At 38.1% G+C, this 22213-nt stretch overlaps 1 protein-coding gene across 2 annotated transcripts; it reads right to left on the bottom strand.

The window, feature by feature from the left end:
- Positions 1–2351: 2351 nt before the first annotated feature.
- NSUN2 (NOP2/Sun RNA methyltransferase 2) lies at positions 2352–22110 on the bottom strand. 2 transcript variants are annotated; one of them, XM_040586972.1, is made up of 19 exons: positions 21928–22110; positions 21696–21853; positions 21462–21566; positions 21249–21354; positions 20546–20617; positions 17938–18022; positions 16917–17109; positions 16443–16517; positions 15206–15336; positions 12573–12646; positions 9427–9557; positions 8730–8826; positions 7471–7646; positions 6854–6946; positions 6332–6467; positions 4953–5033; positions 4588–4726; positions 3580–3619; positions 2352–2921 (listed from the first exon to the last, which is right to left on the bottom strand). In XM_040586972.1, the coding sequence occupies exons 1-19, from the start codon at positions 22000–22002 to the stop codon at positions 2516–2518; spliced, it is 2373 nt and encodes a 790-aa protein (XP_040442906.1). In that variant the 5' UTR covers positions 22003–22110; the 3' UTR covers positions 2352–2515. The 2 variants fall into 2 exon arrangements, with proteins under 2 accessions (XP_040442906.1, XP_040442907.1); XM_040586973.1 differs by lacking the exons at positions 21696–21853; positions 21928–22110 and having other exon boundaries at positions 21458–21632.
- Between the last annotated feature and the right edge of the window lie 103 nt (positions 22111–22213).

The raw sequence follows: 22213 nt of genomic DNA, 5'->3' as shown, positions 1-22213 counted from the left end.
AGAGCCCCAGTAGGGCACAGCTCAGCAGACAAACAAAACACACCCCATTTCATCAGGCCCCCTGCCTGAGAAGCTAGGGACAGTGTTTCCAGCCACTGCCTGGAGTTTTGGACATCTTCCTTTCTGGCAATCAAGGAAAGAGTAACTAGGACAGAGCAACTGGTGTAAGGAAACTTGCAGTTTTTAAAAAAATGTAAATAATCTGCCATCTCTGGGGTTTTCTGGAGATACAGAGTGAAACTGCTGTTCAGCACAAGAAAATTAAGACAGCCAGTTTCTTGGCTGAAATCTCCCACTTGCACTTGACAGAAAAAAAACAAACCCCACAAAACTCCAAAATGCCAAGAGCAAAGCAATTTCATAGATAATGCGGGAAAATGAGAATACTCAAAGGACTTAAAATGATGTAGATGCGGGCTCTTACTCTATTACAAGTCTAAGGTGTACCCAATTTCAGTCAGTTTATGATCCAACAACCTACTTCAGCTCCCATACACTCATCTTAGCATGCCACTGGTAAGCTCAGGCCAAAAAAATAACCAGGACTGTTCATTTTCTATACTGTTAGCTTTTTGCTGATTTGTCTGGATTGTCTGTATCAACAAGTATTCTTATCAGCTTAACTTGTCATAAGCTTGCATTTTTAGCAGTCACTGACTGAAAAGAAGCTTGAACTGCTGCTGCTCAGGGGATGTCAGCAGATACAGTAAAAGCAGGCATAATTCAAAACAAATTCTGGTTTCTTCACTTAAATTTTAAACACTTGACCTTCTGCTAATTTACGGAGATCATCAGAGCATAAAAAGATTAGATGGATTAAAATCAGTCATCCTCAGGTTTGAGTACTGCAAACTGTGATGGTGATGAGGACTTAAAAAATGACATTGTCTTCCACCCTTCTTTCATTTCAAATGCCCAGTATGTCAGAACAAATATAAAGATATGAAAACCAATGTTAAGTTTCATGCTTCAAGTTGCTAATTTTTTTCCCTCATATACTTAAAGAATTAAAAATTATACTTTGCATACACCTCCATTCAAGAGAAAATTCTGCTATGCTGCTTTTCAGCCTACAGGCTGCCAAAAAAGCCCCTGTCCAATCACAGCCCCCGACCCAAAGAACAAACTCAAACATTAGCAAAATACAAGGGCAAAACCTGATTTTTTTATTAACCTACTTTATGGACTCTCAAGAGGAAAATGAGTCCTGTCAATGGTTCTTCATTCCATGGGACTAGTATCTTATCAGAGGACGTGGCATTATTTCACTTTTACATCTCTCCCTCAAGAATACTCCCTTTGATGAAGTAGTTCAAGGGCAGCCATTAGAAAAATTTGTACCAAGGCACAGCAAATGGATCCAAGCCACATGAGGACTTCAGTAAAAACACACATGGTAAAATTCAGTTTGACAAACAACACAAATTATTTGCATCACTGTGGTCCCAGAGGAGGGCAATACCTTGTACCAGTGGTCACTTTCCTTTCAGGTCAAGTTGACAGAAGTACAAAGAGTATTGCTGAAACTAAGACACAAATACTGGATTTTATATTGTAAGTTTCTGAGGTAGCCAACTAATTTTTTTTTTTTTTTTTAAAGTCAGATTAAGGAAATTACCCTTCTGGACCATAATAACCTCTTTTAAACTTCTACTATACAACAATATATATACCACCACACTTCTTTTTTTTAACTATTATTTCAGCTATAAACAAGTACCTTGCAAAAATTAAAGATTACTCCCACTTGAAGAAATGACAAAGAAACAGATGACCGCAACAGATTTGAGGGACAGTCACAGACTCTTAAACAGGCACATTTCAAGATACGAGTTTGAGGTACACTCAGCATACCTGATAATGTACTTAATGGCATTCACCAGCTGCGCCTGTGAAGCAATTTATCATTCTGAAAAGGAACCTCAGGCATCAGCCTCTGGCAAAATGCATTCTGTATTTTTTTTTCCAGGATGCTGTGCAGAGTTTTATTTTGAATAAATGTTAACCAGGCTGTTAGTTAGATATCCTATATATACATTTGTGAGCACACTCATACTGATTCCCTTATCCATTAAAGAACCTGCGTAAGTAGTAATCGGACTGGGTGATGGGTGGGGTAAGCAATCTGAAGAGGAAAAGATGTTTTTCTAGAACTTACGTGCTTTAAATGAAACCCCAGTTTTTTCTTCTGACACAATTCTTGACCAGTTACACAGGCAGTTCATTTGTACAAACCATCATTCCATTTCAAATACGGGCTTTACATTTTACTGGTGCATGGTCCATTGCCAGCAACAGACGCAGAAACCCACCAGTAATATGGAGCTTAAAATGATAAAAAGACGACACACTTGAAGAGCAATCTCTTTATAGTTTTCATTTAAAAAATAAAATAGGCAAAACTTTAAAAGAGGAACCTCCCATTCCAACAGAAATTTTAAAATACACTTCCATGCTAAAAGCAGAAGTCTGGATATAAGCCCCATGGAAGCTGCCAAGTAATAGAGAAAGAAACCTAATCTTTCACATTACTCGTAACAGTGTCTTTGTTGTCCTGGCTTACATAATTCTTGGTATTTTTACTAGATTGATCTAAATTCTCTATTTTATTTTCTACTTCCATAGCACTGCTTTCTACAGGACTGTGGGAAGATTCCTCACCTATTTCTGCTTCCATTTTTGTGACTAAATCATGTTCTTTATCTTCCACATCCATTCCTTCCTCTGTTTGTGCCAACCTATGTTGAACTTCTTCCTCCGTTTTACTTTCCAATTCCTCCTCTTTCCTCTTTGCTTTAAACACTTCAACTCCCATCATCCTCAGGTAATGAAGTCTCTCATTCTTGGGCACGAAGGCACGGAGTGATGTCTTTCCTTGCCAACCACACAGCACTATAGGACACTGAAGATCATCAGGTTTCCTACAAAAAAGCAGTTGTGTTTCGTCAACTATGAGAAAGTTAATCTTCAAACCTTAATTTTATAGCCATATGCTATAAATAAGTGCACAATCTTTAACAGTGAATGCATTTTATAACTATTGGTAGAAGATGCAAGTATATAGATATAACTTCAATATCTAAACAGGTACCTGCTTGTCTACAACCAAGCAAGCAAGAAAAAATAAAGCTCAGTGCTACTAAATTTCTGCAACGGGGAAAATTTTCTGGCTTTGGTTTCAAAACTAATGTAAGCAACAGCAAGATGGAAGTTTGCATTTAAAAAGTTCGAAAGAGCTTCTAATACTACTTTGTCAACAAAAATGAACAATGAAAAAGTTTAACTTTTTCTATTCCAAATCCTGGACTTCACAGGGAAACAAACAAATAAATCACATGCAGTGATCCTGTGGACCTCTGGCAGAACTACTGGCTCTCCTTTACAAAGCTAAATTCTACAATTGTTTTAGGAATACACAGGCAAGACAGCTTCTTTCCCTGCTATATTCTTTGTATCCTGTCTGGCTTTACTGTTGACCTCACTGTATCTCTGTGCTTCCACTTCTGGTTTTGCTGAGTGAAAATAAATTCTTGCCCAAGTTTTAGAACTCTGTAAATGGAAAGCAACACATCTACTTACTCAGGGTCTGGGTCATACTTCAGAACTATACTTCCCATTGCTACAGGGAAGGGGGGTGGGGAGAACAAAAACAAAACAGATGTGTTATTTGGCACAATGTTAAAATGACTGTAATCTAAAAATGTTAATGAAAACAAGGTTTTTAGACAGCCACACAGCATGGGCTGACTTGCAGTTATCTACATCAGGATAGTAAACTACAGACAGTATCAGGCTTTACTGTTTTTTTTTTTTTTCCTCCAAACCAAAACATTTATATAGTTACAAGAGCAACTGCCAAGCCTGTCCCCTCCCAAACCCCAAACAAAAAAAAACTAATTGCAAAACCACATGATGGATTAATCTAATCAGTGAATCTAGCAAGGAACTTTTACTTAAATAAAATGAACATAAGAGTATGCCAGTCCAAATCTTTTCTTCCAATTTTGTCTCATCAAACACTGAAATACAAGGACCAGTGATCACTTGGAAATAAAACAACATAAACAAAAGGACTTCAGTCCTTTCAAGCCACTCTACATTTCTTCAAGCATCCAGCATAGAGAAAATAAAATTTAATGTAAGTAGACATTGCTCCCCATATTTAAGAAAATAAAATCTGAGTAACTGTATTTGCTACATCAAATAATGAAAAACAACTGCAGATGACAATTTCAAATGACAAACAATTTCAGCTGGAGCACTAACAGGCATAACCATCATTAGCATATATAAAATCTTTGTTAATCAGATACTTTAAATGCTGCATCACAGCACTGCTTCACAGAAGTCACAGGTTTGGCAACTCTTCTGTTTGCTGGAATTCATAAACCTTAAAGGCTGTGATCAGAAAGGACTACAGTTTCTCGTAGCACAGTGGGTTTCAGTAACGCTTACTTACTTAATTAACAAACATATTTAAGATAAATTTAGTCAAAATTTTTAGCGCCGTTTATGTGACAGGATTTTCATAGTCTTCTGTGTACTGTATAATAATAATTTTATCATATCACAAATTAGAAGGCTTACCCATGTCTTTGACTTTCTTCTGTGTTTCACTGCTAAATTTACTTAAGAATGGATTTTCCTGGGTTAGCAGGATTTTAACATCTTCTATGCAGACATTTATAATCCTTGCATGAATGAATGGGTATAGAGTATAAATTCCCTGTTTAATAAATAAATACAATTATTTCAAAATACAATCTCTACTTTCTGACGGGTAAATGTTAACAATGGTATGTCTTTTAGTTAATACCAGAAAACAATTTTCACATTTTAATCCATACCGAAAATGAAAATTGCCGTTAATCTGACAAAGTTAATGGCAGCTGTGCCATAGGCTCTAAGGAAACCAAAGTATCTCCTTTGAAAAGACAATTCTAAGTAGTTACCTCTTGTGCTAATCTGAATGCGCATCCGAACTGTTCACCATCACTGTTGCGAGACCAGACTTTTATCCCTGTGTTAATAACCTGCAAAAGGCAAAGCCAATAAGCATCATTATTAAAGAGTATAAATTCTAAATTACCACTCTGAACTTTGTTTTTTTCTCAAGTGTTTGACTAAATGGAGGAAGAAAGGATAATTGTGCCATAACATTTGCTCATTTGCACTGAACACTGAATTAAATTCATGTGAAAATTCATTCAAGAGAAAAAGGAAACCCCACTATCAAAGCATAGCTCTTTGTCAATGGAAATGCTTTTTACTCCTTTCCATATTGAAAACTGAACACAGTGAGGAAGCTACTGTCTTAAAATGAGGGCAATTAACTACAAAAATCAAATTTTAATTTTAGTTTGAGTAAGAATTTTCTGGGTGATTCCAGGAAAGTCAATCAAGGATGCAATTTCAAAAATGAAAAAGCGCTGAATACTAGGACACTATATCCTTTGTAGTACCCAAAGTCTCACTACCTAATATAATGCACCCGTTTCTTAAAATTTTGCCAATTTATGTAGCCATTTCCTGCATGTGGGATAAAAGGATAATTATTTATCCATCTCAAAGATATGTTGCAAAGATGTAATTAATAGCCTTGGAGATTTTCAAGATTTGACTGGATGAGACCCGGAACTGTATCTGATCTAGCTTTGAAGTCAGACCTGCTTGGGGCAGGAAGGAAGCTAGAATAGATGATCTCATTCTAACTTAAATTATTCAATGACTTTTAAGACAAATCTTTAGTGTTTGCAAGGCATTTTCCATGGGGATTCATATAAAAAAAATTATTTTCAAAACTCACAAAAACTACTTCTTACACCATTATCATTCAGCCTAGCAACTTTTCAGAATGATCAGTTGTTGAAATCACTTTGAAACAATGTCCCCACATAACACAGCCAGCTAATAATTCAGCTGAGGTTATCTGTTATTTTTGGTATTTAAAATTCTTAATACTCTCATAATTAAGGGGCTCATAAATACAACAGTGTCAATGTAAACTTGTGAAGGTACCTGAAAATAGGGTGAAAATCCTCGTACACACACAGCAGTTACATATTCCCTTCCTCTACTTCTAAGTTCCCTTCTATGTGCCAAAAAAATACTTATTTTAATCTCGGAGACTGTTATTTCTCTCCCTGAGAGAACTCTTCATTTCTTTAACAGAGGGACAGAGAGGAAAATGTTTATTCTAACTGAAAACAAAAAAGGCCTATCAGCTTGCTATAATCCTCTATATAAACCATAAACTCAGCAATAAAGTTCAAGGAGACATCCAGTGATGCTTACGATCTCTGCTGCAAAAAACCGAAGAGATGAACCATACCTTCATCTTCTCACTGTTGTTCAGAAGCACATTCCTTAGCTCCTTAGAAACCATGTACAGCTGTCTTTTCTTTCCTTCTTGAGTTCGAGTTAGTAAATTCATCTTCGGAAACGATGGGTCCAATGCATAAAACTTCCTGTGGCCATAATACTGGTTTTGATTAACTGAACAATGAAATTACATACTCAAAATGCAGGGGGTTGACCCACTTCCTTAAGCTATCTCTGCAAACACTTTGGGCTCCCAAACACAAAGATCAGACTTTCTAAGATGCGTGACATCAGAAAAGACAAGCTGTCATAGACACCAAGATACACTTTCAAACCTCCAGTGCAGCAAACTATCATCGATTCTCTTCATTTAAGAAGAGTTTAATTATTGGGGAGAGGGACACCTGCTGCAAAGTTAGGGAAAAATTTTTACGTATGGCAAACCAGACCCACCTTTCATAATGAACTGAACTACTAATATTCCTAAACTACTAGGAATCTTACTGCCAAAAGAGAAACATTTTTTTCTTACTGGATAGGAAGGAACAATGGATCATCTTCAGGGAGAAACACAAAAGGGTCTTCTTTAAAACCAAACAACTTCATTTTTTTAGATGGTGGTGGTCTAAAAAGAAAGTATTACATTGTCAATTTTAGTAAGAGTGCTTGGTTTGAAATCAGTATATTCAGTTCATTTAGTCAACGCTTGCCTTATGGTAACGACAGTATGCCAAACAGAATACTGACATTTTTCTGTGCTTCACTAAGACAACACTACCCACAATTTAACTTCTTACAATGAGGAAGTGAAAGCAATGCTTGAAAACAGAAACCACAAAAACAAATAAAGAGAGATTTCTGAGGGAGTAATTGTGAAGACAGTAAAGATCTTCCATAAATTAACTTCTGGAAGTACTTTTTTCTTCAACAGAGGATAAAGGACTAACAGACTTTGCAAATGCTAATAAGAAAAGTGGTTATTTTCCTAACCTGCTGAAACACAAGATAGAAAATGTGGAAACGTAGGACAACTGAGCAAAATCGTTAATTTTTCTTGAACAACTTCTAAATGAGTCCAGTAACTAAAGAATTCTGTAGAAGCAACTACGAAGCTGTTACAGGACAAATTCATAGGCTTGGTTCTCTTACCCACACACTCCTTCCTTTTTGCTTTGTTCAGTGTCTGAATTCTGCAATTCTTGCATTTTCTTAGACTCTTCATCTTCAGCAAGCGTTGGTTCTTCAGTAATACATTCAGAACCATTATCTGAATTTGCTGCTGTTACTTCAGTATCTCCTGTTTGTTGCAGTAATTTCTGGTGAACCTATTTCAGATTATAGTATTTTCAATAAAGCTAAAGTAGCATCTAATTTGTCTGTGTTCTCTCTTTGCATGTGCTTAATTCTTATCAATTTGTATGTCAGTGCTTAAACATATCCATTTAGGGAGCAAATCTCATTACTAAGTCAAGATACCATTGTAAATTGCATTTACCTCTAGTACTGATCTGAACAATTTCTTACGAACTGTCCAAGAAAGTTATTTTTGTACCATTCACAAAATCATGTCCTAGCACTCACAGAGAAGACTATTTTAAATCACGATCTGTTGTTTTCCTCCTAGAACTCAGTGATACACACATTCAGCTGCTGCACGCTTTCTGTAAGAGTGCTACAACATTAAACTTAGAACAGCAGAAGCTATTTGGATGACACTTGCTTCTGAATAAATGCTTATTCCTTCTTGCCACATACATGTTACTCATAAGGTGTTCTAATGAAGCAAATCAAATAGTAGCAGCTAAAAGGGATTCACACAGGAAGTTTCTCTCAAAGAGACAATCTTAAGAGATCAAACAAATCATGTCAATTTAAAATCGTGTCGACAGGATTTTAAGACAATTGACAACAAATGGATTAAAGTCAAATGGCTGAAGCTGCTACTGCTCCTAACAGTTTTATATCCATTCCCACTGCTGCTGATCTGCTAGACTAATCTGCTAGTGAATCACTCCTGAGCAACCAGAGTAAGATAAACTGAAATCAGAATTAGCTTACAACACAGCAGAAAAAAAGCCTTCAGCAGAGGGACCACACACAGCTCAAGGAACTGACAGCTTTAGCTACCCAATCTAATCTGCTTCTGTAAGTCTTTCAAAGCCTGAACTTTAACTTCAAGTTTTATCTTGCTATTTTACTATGATTTTAACCCCCCCCCCTTTTTTTTTTTCTTCTATTTTAAAAGGAGACTTTCTTTTAAAGTTCTTAAGGGATTTAGGAATTTATTTTTAATTGACACACTGAACTATAACCAAAGGGCAGAAAGTTACAGGATGTTTTCAATTCTGTAAGCTTTTAAAAAAAATGTTATTAAAAGTTAACATTTTAGCTCTCTTAAAAAATGTTACCTTAGGCTGGCGTTTATTCCATGGCATTGGAGACTTTTTCACTAACACAGCCACAAAGAAACCTCCTGTGTTCTGGTGATGTGGCAATATCCTAAGACTAGGGGGAAAAAAGAAAATAAAAATGTTGCAGTATATTCATCACCAGCACTCAGGCTCTCACAAAGTACTAAAAGTGTAACATTTATATTTACTTGGAGGGTAAACTAAGTATTCCTAGTAGGATTGTGCAGATTTATCAAGCTATAAAAAGGATCTAAAATAGAGCATTCTGGTAAAATAACTTGCATCAGTGCAATGCATTCACTTAACCATTCACATCTGAGCTTTAAGACTCATTTCTAAACATTATTTTTAGAATAGCTGTGGGAAGTCTTTCATAGCAAATAAGTCACACTACTAGAATGTTAAAGCTTTACATAGTTTTTCAGTAATTTTGGCTATGTATCTCTATTGGTCAAAGAATTTGACCTACCTGTGAGTACTTATTCCTTGTAAGCAACTTTCAGTAATTTCTCTCACTTCACTGGAACTTAAATATTGCGTACCGCCATTACATATGAAGCAATCAAAATACTCAGACCTACACAAGCACAGGTCTGTACTGCCACACGTTCTCAACCTAACCTAATTATAATTTGCCCACCACCATACGAGGTGATAATCAAAGCCTCATAAAATCTACTCTGACAAAACTTACCAACGCTCTAGATTCATCGCCTTTAGCTTCTCTTCATCTTTTATTGGAAACATAGTGGGACGTATTTGTGTTTGTCTATTTGAAGGCACATCTTTCCACTCTTCAAACCACTGTCCATCTTTCAGCATTACCTTCATAGGAATAAATATAAATAGTGTGAAGAATACAGGTCACTATTTTACAAGTTTTAATTTAAATAAGTTCAAACCAAGGTTCAGATGCCAAAAAGAGAAGTTATTTTCTGGTATAGTAAGTTAAGTTCTTTGAAGTGTATGGTTCCTTTGTGCATTGTATAGGTACACTTATGAGATTCTTGCCAGCTGTACCTCTTTGCTCCACTTTGTATGCTTCAAAAAGTGTGCAGTCAAGTAAAGATCAACTGCAGTGATCTCTGGTAACCTGCTAGAACATACAGAACACCAAAATCCAAAGGAAGGACAGCGGTGGAATATATAAAGAAGATTAGTAAGCCATCAGATTTAGGATACACTATTTTTTCTCCATTGGACTGACTGTGAAGCATCCTGCTGTAGGCAGCTTCGAAGCAGTATACAAAGGAAAAGGGCTACTGCAGTCTAACAGAGACTAGAAATGAGGAATCCAAATTTCATTACATAAGGTGCAAGAGTGCAACACAACAGCTTGGTAAGCACAGAGCGCCATGATATAGGCATACACAGGTCACACATAGAGATGCTTTCAAGGAAAGTTACTGAAGAATCACATCCCCATGAATTTTCTAGTGTAAGTATCTTTATCCAGGACTCAGAACAATATATAAATCCACTCTAAGATACTGTGTGGACATAACATCACATCACTCTAAGAGTCAAAGCTTTTGATGAACTCTTAACATACAAGCAGGTTAGAGCCCCAACTCTTGCAGCAAGGCATTTTGAATGCTCTTTAAGCAAGAATACCAAAGGAAAAAACCCAAACAAACAAACCACCAAACCGGGAAAATTTGACTTCAGAGCTCTAGATGCCTCATTCTATACTGGCCACTAGCACTGTAAGAAAGGTCACATCCACATCTGTGGGACAAATGCATAATATTAATGACTGAAATGAAGTCCTGTTTTTGTGGTTAAGTCAACAAAATAGATAAATCACAGCAATGGTGACTTCAGGACCGGCACGTTCGATGAAATGCTTTCATAGATCTTGCTGTGATTGACTTGAAGGTTTAATTAAGTGTTCTACTGAAAACTGAAACATAACGTTTATCTAGATTACAATTTGACTGAGAATTTTAGAACCCAGATTTCAGCATCAAGAAGTCTGGCATTTCTCAGTCACTGATCAGATCACACTTAAAATATTGTGCCTTTGCGTATTCCTAAAATAGAAATGACTGTACTTCTAGAATTAGTATTTCAAGTCCGAATATGCTACGTCATGCTGCTAGATGGAGGCAAGACAGACTGTGGTTCTGAACTGCTCTTCTTTGGAAGTCATGAGTTCAGCTTGAGAGAAACAAACAATGGGACTGATAAATAACTGGAAGCACAAACAACTCTGGAACTATTTTGGATGTACTAGAGTAACTGCCTAACAGTACTGCTCTGTTCAGTTTTGGTTTACCAGCCTAACCACACAATGTAACTGGTAGAATGACAAAGCATCAAAGAAACGTGCCGAACTCTTCTCTACTGCACATTTCACTAGCCTCTTGTTAGGGCAGAATTAAGACTAAGAGTGTTGCAGAAGTAGATTACCAGATCTGGAGGTAAAAAGATTTCTTCCTTCAAGACTCTGAAATAATTCATTTAAGTTCACTCGTCGTCTAGCTTAAGGAGAGAGTACTGAATGCTATTTCCAAGCACCTATGCATCCCCTTGAACAAAACCTTATTTTTATTTTGCTGTTTCCAGAGATCTACAGTCAACTGAGGCTCAGGAATATTCAATGTAATCACTAAGTTGCAGAGCTCCCACCGAACAAACGTTTCACAAGGAAACAGAAGACGACACCAAGTAAAATCAGCACCAAAGCAAGCAAATATATTCACTGATGAGCTAGACAACGAGGCTTTAAAAAATACAGTAGCAGCAAATAAGGGCTGAAGAACGTCTGGCAAACTTTTAAGAGATTTTATTAGCCTACTTTTAAAAATACCTATTAGGGAGATTTATATTTCAACTGCAAACACAGAAATAAATGTTACAGGGAATATAACAGACTTACTGATCTTCATATATATATAGTAGCTTTATACAGTTAAAAAAAAGTAAGATTGAGATCATAGAGCCACAGTTATGCATTTTACATTTATACCTCAGGTACAAGCATACCATTTAAACTTTTGGAACTGTAAGAAGAAAGAAATCAGCTAGTTTCTAAGCTGGATTTCCAATGGCAGAACATAAGCAAATGTTTATTCCATGCATCTTGTTCATTAGCTTCTACACAGGCATAAACCTGCAGACCTTTTCAAGAGACTAGTGAAATGGTGAGAGAAGACAGAACAACCAATGGCGTGCAAAGGCACATGCTCATAATTAAAATTTAATCAGAGCTTCTTTCCTTACTACCAGGATGGCTTTCTACCCTTTCTTGATTATACCCATAACAGGATACTGAAACAGCTTTGGGGTTTTTTTTTGCTGCTCCCTACTAGTCTGTTTCCAGACTTGGAATCACATTAAGATTTGGAATAAAATACAAGATTCTATTAATATTCTAGAATTACTCACATCCCTGCAAGTTTTACAGCTTATTTCCAGAAAGGGTTTAACAGCTTTTACTTCCAAATAATTTAAATGAATCAGCTAAAGAACTATAGTATCTAACACTCACAGACTGTAAAGGACAGTGGAGGAGGGATAACTTTCAAAAGTGGCTGAAATTATGTTGCCATCTACAGGCCACATGCACACAGTAGAAAAGGGAATTAAGAAAGCATGAGAGACAGAGCAAAGAAAGCTGGAGGAAAATGAGGACAGCAGATGACGAGACAAGAACTTACCACCAGAAAGATCTTTAGCCCTTTCCTCTACAATGCCATACCGTCTAAAACTCTAAACAGCAAATCACTATCATCACTTCAGCTTAATCTAACGTTTTGAAATGCTATTCTGCAAAATTTCCCTAATCTAATGTTCTACCACAGACCAAGAACTTCACAGAAATATCAGGTTAAGTACCTTCCATTTTGTAATTCCTGGCATCCTCTTCAAGCCTGGTAACTCAGAAGAGACATCAGCAAGTTCTAAGGCACCTGAAATCCCAAGAATATAAAGATTTTTGAAAACAGAATTTGAGAGTCATGTTCCTAATTAACTTCTACAAAAATAGTTTTTCTTCAAGTTTTAAGACCACACTGCTTTTTAAAAATGTCAAGGAACAAAATATTACAAAATTACTGTATAATTTACTGTAAACTAACAAGAAAGACGGTAAGAACTGTTCGTAATAAATTAACTGTTCACCTCTAAATTAAACAAAATGTAATGGTTACATACTTTTTGTAGCAGCTGCAGAGAATAATGCTCTACAACTTGTATCATTAAACATTAATGTTCCAGGATGCAGTCATAGAAGATTTTATTCTCACTTACTTAGCATTTGGATTTACTACACTGGTTAAGTATTTTTCAGAGAAATACTCTTCTGGGATGACAAAGTCTTTCAAAATGCTTGATACATTCTCATTTTATGGACTTAGTCTTAATATATTCCAGTGTGAGAGGAAAAAAAAATTGTTATTTTTTGAATGAAAAGAAAAATTCCAAAATGTTTAACCGTAAGGTAAGTACTATCAACCTAACAGAACAAAAGGCTATGTACCCAAAATGTCAGATTGCTGTAAGAAACATCAACAGAGTTTAGCTTAATCTACAGAATAAAACCTTTAAGGTTCCTGAAGTCCAGAAAGAATAATATAAAAATATACTGTTTAAATAGGTGATCTCTCTAGCAAAGAATACCCTTTAAATTTCTTTTTTGTGAATACTTACTTATTTAAGTTAGGTAGGCTTTCCCTCCTGTCATACAGAATTTATCAGCCTGTTCTACATGACTAACCATTTACTCTTAAGTGACAGTTTAAGCAAGTCTTTTAAATAAATGAGAAAGTGATACATGAATTCATGGACAAATTCCAAAATGACATTTCAAATCTGATTCAACTTGAATGTCTGCATCTGTCCTTCGAATATTCTTGCCTACCTACAGCGACTTCAACTGATGCCTCAGGACTACACCAGACTGATCAGGCACTAAACAGTCCACCAGAAGTACTACAATTCCCTGTAGAGAAACATGGCACAAAAGTGCCTTTTCCTTACTCTCTCAGCCCTAAGGGGAAACCAATCTCCGACCTGCTCCACAAGTAGCAGTGTAACACAGTGAGAGGAACCAAGTTAACACCGAAGAACCAACAAACCTGGACTAACCTGAGCAAATCCTTGATGTCCAATGCCCCTTGCAGACCACTGAACTACCTCACCCTTCTTTAGTTACACGTATGTTCAAGCCCCAAGGATAACGTTCACTTGCTGGGACACACTGCAGCCTCCAAGTAAGCCTCAAAATACCGTTTTTTTTTTTTTTTTTTTAGGTATTTTCACATGCCACAGCCAGTCAAGATCCTTACTTCCAAGTACTGAATTTGCCCCGGATGCTGCAGTTGTTGGCCTCCATGAACATCCGTATTGCTTCATGCTCCTAGCCAAACTAGTCCTTACTTCTTTCCAATCTTGTCATCATTAAAACTTAACTCTGGTGTTCCACAGCCTTCAATAAGCCAAGCATACCACAATGTACTGGAAACATGTCTATGCTGCTCTTTCACTCAGTCTGTCAAAGAAACTACCTCTAAATAAAAATGTCCTTTGGAAATTAAATATAATTCCTAATTATCTGCAGGCATTTAAGCTAAACTGCTGTTTCTGAGACAATGAAATTTCATGCACAATTTGGGGCCAGAATAGTGACTGGCACAAAGAAAACATTAGACAAAACAGGCCATTCTACTCCCAGAACCAGCTCAGCTCCAGGGGCAATACAGCTGCTCTGTACAAGGATCAACTTAACAAGGTCTGGGGAACTTTTAATGCAAAATTCAATTAAGATGTCTCCAAACTTCAGGTTACTGACACAGAAAAAACAGTGTTCGACAGCTCAAGACTAGCAATTTGGGCTACTAACTCAACTATCACAAACTGATGCAGTGCAGCTTTCTCAGCTCAGTTTTTTCACCTCTTGTTACTTGACATGATGGACACTTAAGTAAGCTTTCATATGCAAGTCAGAAGTGTAAAAAACCCCATGAGCTTAACGACATTAAAATTCCAAACATCTCAAAATTTGGGTCAAAGGATGCTAAAGGTATCAGACTCCCACCTACTGGTGCACAACATTTCTCTAACTGTTTTAAGTACACTTTGGACTTCTTACTCCTACAGCATACAGCAGTAATGTCCCGTGCCGTGTCTTCCAAAGGAAATACGAATGTCAGACATGAACTCCAACCAGTGGAATGGGTTAGCAGAAGCCAGATAACACAGACTGAATTCCACTGATCTGCAGAAGTCTTTTGTGTACCACTAACCCAACTTCTTCAGGCTTTATATTTGCACCTGATTTAGGCCCATTCAAGAAGGCTGCCCAGATCAACACCAATGAAATCCTACTGGTATCAAAAAATTGCTGCAGTTTTGCATACTAGGAGCACGTTACCCACACTAAGCTTATTACTAGTACTATCATGCGTGTATCCTTTTTTGGGCTGAGGAAAAAAAAGATTTCTCCACTCCATCCAAGCTCGCATTCTCACCTTGACTCTTCTCCAGCAGAGATGCGATCACAGCTTCGTTCTCAATGGGATTCAACGAACACGTAGAATATACCATTCTCCCACCTTCCGCCAGCTGTTCAACACCACGGGTTGCAATTCTTAACTGCAATCTAACAGAACACTCTTGATCTAGCCAGGTATCATTCAGGAACCAGAAAGGTTTACCATCAAAGTTTTTGCAGGTAAAGCTATATTGCAGACACACAACTCTCCATGGACTAAACCAGCACTGACTAGGTTCCACAGCTGTCACAAGTACACAATTTAAAGTCAGTTTTAAACTAAGTCAGCTTAGTGCAGTCTATACTGCAGACACATTTACAATTACACCTGTTAAAACAGCAATTAGGTTAAACGTTAACACTGCATCACTTTCAACATAGCATGCAGTAATTTGTTCTTTCTAGTGTCCCATCAAGTTTATAGTAAAGTACTGAACACTAGACAAGTAACACCCCAAAACCTGACTTTTCTTCTCAGAAATCTAGTTAAAATGCGGAGCAATCTGACTATTACAAATATTATGGACAATACAGCTTAGCTAACATTGGCCTTCTGAGAAAAGCTTCACTGAGACAAACCACCAGCTTATACCCCACCTGCAAACTCACAACTAAAATAAAACCTGTAATTATGAGTTACCGAACGATAACAAGTCACCGCAGGTCAGCTGAGTTACAGTAACTGATGGCATACCCAGCTTGTTACAAACACACAGCAAAGCGTTCTAAACTTTTTCATCTGTGTATCATGAGCCTGCACTAGCCTAAACACTTATCTACCACCATGTAACATAAATCAGTCTCAAGTAACCAAAACCATTTATGTATGATCGCTAGTATTCTAAAGACTTTAAAATATTACTATCAATCTTACAAGTTTCTGCATTTTCCAACAGTATTTTACCAGCTAAATGCTAGGAATCTCAACCAAATGATTTATTTCCTGTTTTATTAGCTACCTTGCCTAAATTAATTCAATGAACATTCATACGTTAGATATTCATAACAATATAAGCAATTTAGATCTACTACTCACTTCTGGAATGCTACACTTTCTGAATAGCACACAAGCTCTTCATTTGAGAGAAAAGCAACACTTCTTAGAAGTCTCTGCTTTGTCACATATTAACATGTGAATGCATGCAGATGTTAGAGATGCGGGAAAAGGAGGAGAGAGAAATGAAGAAGTGCAGATGTGTAACAAGCATTTTTACCCATGGAGCTGCAAACTGTTTTGTGTTGTCCACTTTTTCCATACATCAATGTTTTTCCTCATGGTTCCATCTCCACTGTAACAGATTGAACAGATTTCTATTATTTGTGGGTAAGACTCATTTCATATCCAAGTCATTCATAGCAGAAAATAAATAACAGCCCCCCTCCCATATTAACTAGTTCTCCTATGCTGTACTGTTTGTTTCTACACTATCTTTGTACTTGAGTATCCCCAGTGTAAGTTCAAAACTTGAAGCCCTTCAGCTGACCAAACTGAAGTACCACTTGGAATGAAAAATGTTCATTCTAATTTAGTATCCCCTCACCTGAGACAGTTTAAGGCATTCACCTGTTTTGGAAGTTACTATAAATGATAACCAAGCAACGCAAAAAGTGTAACTCAGCAACACTAAAATTCTAGCACTGCACTTAGTGCAATAAAATCTGTGTATTGAAGATTACATGCTAGATACCTGCAAGGGACGTCACATAAAATCCTGTCATAGAAGAGGACTTCTTTTCTTCCATCAACATCTATTTGTAGATTAGGAATACTGGAGGCATCATGATTTACCACCATGATGCACGGACTGTTTAATCTTTTAGCCTGATGAACCAGCAAATAGCAGCGCTTGTTGTCGACATCATTAGCAATTACAAAACCCTCTGGGAACATAAAATAGTGGGAAGATGCTTTACTATTCAACAGCTAAATAATTGTACATAGTTTATTACCTTATCTTCAAAGCTTCGTAAACCTTTCACTACAGATTTCTACTTACAAGACTGCTTATGAATAGAGGACCCCTTAATGAATGTGAAATAACATAAAGTATGTCTAGGTTTAACTGATGTGTCAAATACAGTCTCAAGAGCACTAGCTTCCATACAGTAACAATAAAACACAACCAAGGGCCTTTCAACTTTTCAAAATAAAACCCTTGTAACAGAAAAATCCTCCACTGCCACTGATTGCTGTACATAAGCAGATTTTCAGTAGAATGTAGAAAGAATCCACTCCCCCTAACTTGATACCTTCTACGAGCAGTATTTTCTGGAAGCATCTAACTGAAAGTAAAGATTTTGAAGCTTAAAGAAAAAAGATAAATATCACGACCATTTTAAGGCTACAGCAGATTAATCCAGTGTTGCAGGATACCACTAAAACAAAGGGCTCACGGGCCACCATCTACTAAGTAAACCTGATTTATATACAAAAATTAAGCTCTAATCACATCTACCACAGTCTGAACTGTGAAGATATAGAGATATACCTACATACATATATATAAATTCACGTCTCTCCTTCAAGCCGAGGAAGCCCACAAAATTGTAAGGAAAAGGTGGGGTACTTCCTATCTCATATCCCTCAACCACTCTGGAAATTCAGTATGTAGTTAAATGTAGTTACTTATCTGAGATACTAAAAATAATCCTCAAGAAAAAGCAGAAATTCAAAGTCATAGAAGTTTTTGGTAGTTTTTCCAGACTTACTGGGAAAAGGAACATTCATGTCTGCGTGCAACATTTCAATGAGTTGTGCAGTCTTAGATCCAGGTGCAGCACACATATCTAGAATCTACAAACACCAGAAAATTAAAAAAACCCACCTCCTACCTCATATTTTTTTAACTACTTCAGAAATTTTAAACTAAATATGTTTGAATACACTTGCACAACTATGATTGTCCTGAACACTGATTTGTAAAAACATAAAGTACAGTTTCGTTCTTTGTATGCTTTATCTCTGAAGGTCTAAAATATAAAAAGGACTTTTGTTTGTAGGGAACAAATACATCAGCTGAAAAAAATCCGAAAGAAAAATCTGAATCTAGATACAGGGATATGGTCCTTGTATCAGCTCACAGGCAATTCCGACTGAAGTTAACTGGAACTTCACGTATACACACACACGTCAAGGGCAAAGTTACATTCAAAAGCAAGCAGTACTTTTCTTTATCTATCAATAAATTAATCAGAGACTATCCAACACAGTTGATTAAATAGGTTTTATAAAAATGGACTGCTATCCCTCCCCACACATTTTCATTTTAATGCAAAAAATTGGGGCAGCATAAACTGCTTGTTGCTATATCCTGGAAGCAGCACTTGGAAGTCTTCGAAATCACCCTCAGGCAGAACAGAACAGCATAGACACCACCACCTGATTTCTAGCGTAGTTCTCCCTCATGGTTCATCACGAACTTGGTTTGTGATCAAGAGTCACTTTCACAGCAAACCATCTGACAGCTAACACTGCTTACTTAAGGAAGCTTAAAATCTTTCCTCTTGCCTATTTACAAACTTTTCAGAAACATATGACTAACTTCTGGACCTTTAGCTCCAGAAAAAGTTAGCTGAAGTCACGCAACAGGGTAAAAGATGGGGATGGATCGGCTCAGACCCCAGAGAAATGCAAAGAGCATTTACTGAGAGCTTCAGAGAGCATGTGATAGGTGCTGCCACACAGCAGTGTTAATGCATCATGAAACACACTCAGTAAAACAGTGTCACATCTGCTGTTAAAAGTGACAGTTGTGATGATACCGGTTGCTACTTACTTTGTAGGTAATGCAAAAGATAATGAAGAATAAGCAAGCCTAAACATGCTCTAAACTTGCCCAGCAAACTAATGGTGAATGAAAACTAAACTGTGATTAAAACCGCACACAACTACAGAAAGGTTTGACAGTCATCAAGTTTATCCTTGTGCAAGAATCATCATGTAAGACATCAAACATGTACAGAGAACACGCCAGTTAAGCACTAAAGTAACCTGCAATTCTGGTCAAAACCAGCAGCTCAGAAAATAAGGCACTAAAGACCATAAAAGGTCCTACATGACAACAGCCAAGGAACTGTTACAACAGCTATTCGCTATCTTGTCACAAGAGAGGATAAAGAACCTATTCTGGGTCTCACTTATAAGCAAATTCGTGAAATCTCACATGCATTTCTGCAAAGTGTTTGCTGAAATACAGTCACCAAAGTTAAACATTCAATGCAAAAAACCATACAGTTAGCTTAATATATGCAACATAAGGTGTGTACAAAAATATTCACACAATTTGTGTCTTACATTAAGTAGAACGCATTCACTACCCGTTCAACCCCAGATAAAACTCAAAACGTACATGTGACACATTAGTACTGAATATACCACCCAATTCACTGTTCATTCAAGAGAGATGAGAAGATCTTGCCTCATGTACAATAGCCATCAGCCCCGTGTCATACATTGGGGTGGGGTGAGAACAGAAGAAAACAAACTGAGAAGTTATGTATGCTAACTGATGTTAATTCAAAACCAAGTATGTACAAACAAGTCTTTAAAACATAGGTTAAAAGTTTGAAAAACTTTAAATTTCAAGATGCACAACATAGCTGCTTGAGATAGCAAGGCGCTTGTAACTAGCTCGTTAACTTAACAGATTAAGAGAGTAAGGCCACCTGACAGATTCATTCTGCAAACACGCACAGAACATGAAAACATCACTAGGGTTAGAACAAGAAGCTTGCGACCATATTCCACAATTTGCCATTAGAAAATATCACAGACATTCCTCAGACACCTTGGTTAAAGTCAGCAACCTATTTAGCCAACACCAACAGCATGTTTCAGCTCACCCAAATTATTCTGCCTAACGTTTATAGAGCAGAAGTTTGCAACTTTTTCAAAAGGCATAGAGGGGTAAAAACTACCTGGTAGAGAACATTATCGTTTGGATCTGGAAAACTACATCTGCTCACAGTGTGATGGATAGCAAGTAGTTAAAAACAGTCATCTTACTTTAAAAGGAGGTTGAAACATGCATACATAACTTAGATGCAACTAAATACATTCAGACTTTGAAACTATGATTATGCAACTACTAACCTAAATGTTTTTTACAGGGTATTATATAGCTGAAAAAGCAGATGTTCCTCTGACAGTGTATTTGTGATCTGAACACTAATTGACTGTTGTTTATGTACAGATGGCATAAAACATACCAACACAAAACAGAATTGTGTATCAGCATTGATACTACTGTTGTAATTTACAGTTTAATCGAACTATCTTCTAGGAAAAAACCTCTAGTACGCAGTATATTCCAGTTACCTTATGATGAGGGTTAACGTTAAGCAGCAGAGGTGGGATCATACTAACAGCCTCTTGACGACTGATATTTCCCTTGAAAGGAAAAAAAAAAACAAAACAACAAACCCAAACTTTTTTATATCACAGAAGAATGCATTACTTTCGCAATATATTTTTTAAAACTCTATGTAGTAAAACAATAAAGCATTTTATCAAACACTATTATCATCTTAGGATTAAATTTTATTAACATTTAACAAAAAAATTACAGTTTTTTACCCAACTGAAATTTCTGATGATTGCATACTTACTCCAATTTTATTAATTCTATTGATATAGTTTCCGCTCAACAGAAATGAGAAACTGGTTTCAACCAAGTGAGAAACATCCATCACTAAAGATAACTCTCATTACATACGCACACACATTTTTACCAAATTGAAACATCTGTTTTCAAACACCAACTATTTTACAGGGACTCATTTTCACATTCCCAAACAAAAAAAAAAAAATGCAGTTTGTTTAGGATAAAAATTTGTAACTGCAGTTACATACATGGGATAAATCACTGTCAACATCAACATAAAATCCAGATTCTCCTGAGCTACTCAACTTCTGAGAGAAAAGGTACAGTCTCAGTTTCTCATAATGCATTTGAATAAAATACTGCTCAGGACAGGAGAGAATTAAAAAAAAAAGAAAGTAAGATCTATCCAAAACTTACACATTCTGTCTCGCTAACCAGAAACTGATGAAACTTTTCCAGCTGTGGCGACTTGCGTAAGATTTTTCTACTCAAGTTGGTGTGCCAGGCTAACTCTTCTGGATACCTGGGGGGAAAAAAAGACGGAGAAAGGGCAGAAGTTGAAGAACCCAACCCCTCAGGCTCGATACCGGGGACACGCAGCGCGCCTTACTCCACGGCCAGCTCACCTACCAGCTCAGCGGCTGCGGCATTTCGACTTTCTGGCCATCCACCTCCAGGTCCTGCAGCTCTCTGAAGTACTTCTCCCTCAGGCAGTGCAGGATCTCCCTGGCGTGGCTGCAGGGCAGAGACGCGCACCAGGCGGCCGGCTGGGGACGCGCTTTCCCCCGCCAGCCGGCACCGGCCCGCCCCGGGACCCAGGGCAGCGGTGCGCCGGGCCCCGCCCGCCCCGCCCCGCGAACCTACCTCCGGTAGCCGGTGATGCGCAGCGTGGCGGGCAGCGGCTCCCTCAGCGCCGCCATGAAGGCGTCCCACTCGCCGGCGGGCACGATGCCCAGCTCCCGGTAGTACCGCTCGAACAGCTCGTTCTCCTTCACGATCTCGGGGTAGCCACCGGCCCAGCCCTGAAACACGCCGCCGCCGTCAGCCCGGCGGCCCTGCCGCGCACCGCCCCGCCCCACCCCGCCCCGGCTCTCACCGCTTGGTCCCCGCCGCCGCCGCCCCGCTCCTGCCGCTGCTGCTGCCGCCTGCGGTCGCGCGCCCGGCGGCCCATGGCGACCAGGCAGCGGCAGAGCACCCTCGTCGCGGCGGCCCCCTCCGTACTTCCCGGCCTGCAGCACCGCGGGACCCAGGCTGCGGCGCCGCGTGCTCCCGGCGCCGCGCGCATGCGCGGGCCCGCCCCCGGCGCTCTTTCCGGGCGGCAGCACGTCGCGCCGCCGCCGCCCCGGCGGGACTTCCGCTCTCAGGCGCCCCTCCCGCACGCG

The sequence above is a fragment of the Falco naumanni genome, chromosome 3, assembly GCF_017639655.2.
Source record: "Falco naumanni isolate bFalNau1 chromosome 3, bFalNau1.pat, whole genome shotgun sequence".
NCBI lineage: Eukaryota > Metazoa > Chordata > Aves > Falconiformes > Falconidae > Falco > Falco naumanni.
The sequence above is the reverse complement of the archived record's forward strand: the minus strand, read 5'-3'. Positions and strand labels throughout refer to the sequence as shown.